A 4,025-nucleotide genomic window follows, 5' to 3' on the forward strand; every position below is an offset into this window, starting at 1 on the left:
TAATTATACTTTAATTATGTTTTGATTTCTTTTAATAAATACAAACTACCATTAAAAATTATCAATAATCATTATACAAAATGTCGTTTCATACAATTTTATTTGAACTAACTCAATGAATAATTAAAAATTACTTAATTAAGTGTTAATATATTTTTCATCTATTCTTCCTAGTTTAGCGGAGACTAATCCCTGAGCTGTTTAAAAAAGAGTAATCTTTTTCTTTAACTTATCATTTATGTTTTTCTTGCAAATTGAGAAAATCACTTCTTTGCTTTATTTTTTCCTATTAATGTCTTCTCTTCCTTCTTCTGCTTATTTCTTCTTTTTAACCTTTTGTTTATTTTCTATCTTAATTTTAAACATTTTCTTTTTCCTTTTTTCTTAATTTTATGAATGAGAGAAAAGACTATTTCATTCCCACTATATTATTATGTTTAATTTTCTTTTAGTCTTACCCACACTTTAGCAAATCATTTTCCTTGGTTAATACATCCATATATATTTTATAATTTCTTTTATTAATACATACCAATTCATATAATACAGTAAGTAATATTCAACCATAATAAATTGTTACATCTTTTTCAATATTAACAAATCAATTTCTAATTCAAACACACCATCGTAACTATATAATTACTTGGAAAGTCAAAACATGAATTATATTAAAGTTTGTTTATGGTGTTGATACAAAAAGAATAAAGAAAGAGAAACAATACTTACAAAATGTTCATAAATAATACAAATTAATTATTATTTAATCATATTTAAGTAAAATCTATTAATACTTAATTAATTACTTTTTATTTATTTTCTATTTAAATATTTTTATTCATTTTATTTAAATTTAAATTTTAATTTATTGAATTATAATTATATCTTTTTATAATATTTTTCTATGGTACAATTTGACAATAGTGTGATACATCATATATACACAGTGGGAAAATCTGGTCCTTTTGGGATAAATAACATTTTTTATTACTATTGTTTTATATAACATTTTTATTTTTTTATTATTGTTTTTAAAATACCATTTTTCTATAAATAGATTTATATTTATATTTTTAGAATAGATACAGATATTTTTAGAACAGATACAGATATTTTGAGGTATTCCATTTAAAATGAACGATTGTTGGATATTTTTGAACTATTCTTAGATATTTTCTTATTTTGAAGTATTATATCTTCGTTATTTTCATAAAATTCATAATGAAGATATTTTGAAGTATTATATCTTCGTTATTTTCATAATTTTCTTATTATAGATATTTTTGAAGTAATAAAAAGATATTTTATAACTCTTACACTTTTTGAATATTCTATTTTTCTTACACTTTATGCAACTTTATTGATTTTATTTTTAAAAATAAAAAAACAAAAAGAATATAAAAATAATACATTTTATGTAATTCTGTATTAAAAAATAAATGATTTTTATTGGTATATTCTGACTAATGTCTTGTTTATGTTCTGACAAATAACATGATAAACAGCACATGTTCTATCAATCAAAACCCTATGTTCTGATTAATTTGAATATTTAAACAACGTCATTTTCGTTTGAATCATTAACAATACATAAATAAATGAATGACATTAACGAAATTATTCTCAATAACATTACTGAATCGAGTTGTGACAAATATAAATTATTACTAACATGCATTAACGAAGATAATATTATATTATTTGACATCATAATTCACAAGTATTCAATCGAATTCTCAATCAAAGAATTAATCGAGTATTACAATTTATTCCGCCATACGATTGATCCAGCGAATTGGATCACGGGGCTAGTACACGAATGCGGGTTTGCAATCGGCATATTAACCCGCATTAAAAGGGAGGGAGTTTTTAATTTAACTCCAGCTGATTTTAAGCTGGTCCTCCCTTACCTCGATGATTTTTGGGCACGGGATGGCCTCGCTGGAGCTTGGGATATACTCCTTGAAGTATATCGCAAGCAAAATGGAGAGATTTAATTCTCTCTAATTTAATTCTTTTTCTTAATTTATTTAATTTTCTTTTTTCTTAATGATAAAATAATAATTAAATGATTTTTATCTCTTTTATTTTATTTAAGTTTTGATTAAATATTTAATGAAAAATAAACATACAGAATAATAAAAAAGAATAGAATCAATTAATGGTTTTCCCCCATCCAGTAAGAGCATTAATTTGCCATACGAGTTTCCAATAGACGCTTTTTAGTATTCTCTTTTCATTCTCATTTGTGATTGATGGAAGAAGAAGAACAAGTTGAGATAAAAGAGAAGAGGCGACTTGAAGATTTGCAGGATCAAGATCAATGCAAGCAGCCGCCATTAATAAATCTCTTACGGAAGACATGAATGAATGAAAATAATGAGATTCATAATGAATAAATAGTCAAATAAATTGAGTTTTTAATTTATTTATTACCCCTGATGAATGAATAAATCATAAGTATGACGTAAAGAATAATTGAGGAATGAATAAATCATAAATATGACGCAAAGAATAATTGAGGAATGCAGAAATATAGAAATAAAGTAATAAAATATAGAAATATGAATGAGTTATGAATGAAAAATGAATGAAAAATAAGAAATGAAACACAAAAATGATGATATAAATACAACTTAAATAACTTAATGACAAACAAACGATGTCAATTGCTAGTGATAACAACAGCACACAAATGTGTTCCTTTACAGGAGCACCAGAGCTTCCACCATGTCCAACAACACCAGAACCAATAAATGAAGAAATAAAACCAAAGAAGAATAAAATGAATAATAAAGAAAAGATTACACATTTTATTAAAAGACAAATGAATGATAATGCAATTGAATTAATGATTGACATACTTGAAGAAAATGAGAGATTAAGAAAAGAATTAGAAAGAAATCGAATGTTATTAATTAATGAGAATCGAATGAATGAAGAGATTAGAAATGGAGTTTTAAAAGAAAGAGTTAATCTTCTTTATGCTATTCAATGGGAATAGAAATAAATCTAATTTAAATACTTTTTTGAACTAATTATTTTTAGAATGGAATATTTTGAAACAAATCCACAAGATATAAATAGTATAGAAGATGAAGAAGAAGATGAGATTGGAATAGATAGAATAGAAGAAATGATAGAAGATAAATTATCAGAAATTAAAGAAGGGAATAAAATACAAAAAGTACATCATCAAATCTTCTTTTATTATAATAGTTTGAATATAGTATTAGGGAAACAAGGAACAGGAAAAACAACATTTATAATGAAAGAATTAATAAAAATGAATCATATAGAACATTTATATGGAGGTATTATTTATGTAGCACAAAATGCAGGAGAAGATGAAACATTTAAACAATTAAAAGATTTAATTAAAACACCAATATATGGAATGAATTATGAGAAATTTATGCCAGCATTAGTGCAATATTATAAACAAGCACGAGAGAAACATTTATTAATTATATTAGAAGATGCAACATTTGAAATGATGAAAGCGGATAAAACATGGGGAGAAATTATTACAAGATTAAGACATTTGAAAACAACAATTATTGTGAATATGCATATATGGAAAAGTTTAAATGCATCATTTAAAACACAAGTAGCAACAATTATTATTTTTAAAGGATATTCTAAAGAGAATTTTAGTTATATTTTTCGACAAACAGCAGGAAATTCAAGTGGAACAGTAGCATATTATCTTTATTTAGGAATGGATAAGAAACAAGTATTAAAAATAGATAATTTAACAGGAGATGTTAATGTTATTAAAAAATAATTGAATTAAAAATTAAAGTGTGATTTTTAAATATTTTGAAGTATCATCATGAAGAGGATCTGGATGATATTTTCCACCACACCATGTAACATTTTGTTTTCCAACATTAAATTTCCCACATCTTCCATCTTCTTCTGACCAATCTCTAACATATACCCATATATTTCCTAAACAATTAGGAATAACTTTTCCATTAATTAAATGAACAATTGCTATAGCATTGATTTTTCCATCAAAGAAA

At 24.0% G+C, this 4,025-nt stretch overlaps 2 protein-coding genes across 2 annotated transcripts, besides 1 other annotated feature; both read left to right on the forward strand.

Annotated features, from left to right (window-relative positions):
• Nucleotides 1-124: 124 nt before the first annotated feature.
• Nucleotides 125-511: a repeat region.
• A 2,148-nt stretch (nucleotides 512-2,659) lies between these two features.
• EHI_200440 (uncharacterized protein) lies at nucleotides 2,660-3,001 on the forward strand (the record flags this gene model as incomplete). The annotated part of the gene is made up of 1 exon (XM_642861.2): nucleotides 2,660-3,001. The coding sequence occupies one exon, from the start codon at nucleotides 2,660-2,662 to the stop codon at nucleotides 2,999-3,001; it is 342 nt and encodes a 113-aa protein (XP_647953.1).
• Nucleotides 3,002-3,046: 45 nt separating this feature from the next.
• Nucleotides 3,047-3,784, forward strand: EHI_200450 (uncharacterized protein; the record flags this gene model as incomplete). The annotated part of the gene is made up of 1 exon (XM_001914388.1): nucleotides 3,047-3,784. The coding sequence occupies one exon, from the start codon at nucleotides 3,047-3,049 to the stop codon at nucleotides 3,782-3,784; it is 738 nt and encodes a 245-aa protein (XP_001914423.1).
• Between the last annotated feature and the right edge of the window lie 241 nt (nucleotides 3,785-4,025).

This window comes from Entamoeba histolytica, genomic scaffold (genome assembly GCF_000208925.1).
Source record: "Entamoeba histolytica HM-1:IMSS scf_1104750519301 genomic scaffold, whole genome shotgun sequence".
In the NCBI taxonomy this organism is placed as follows: domain Eukaryota; phylum Evosea; order Mastigamoebida; family Endamoebidae; genus Entamoeba; species Entamoeba histolytica.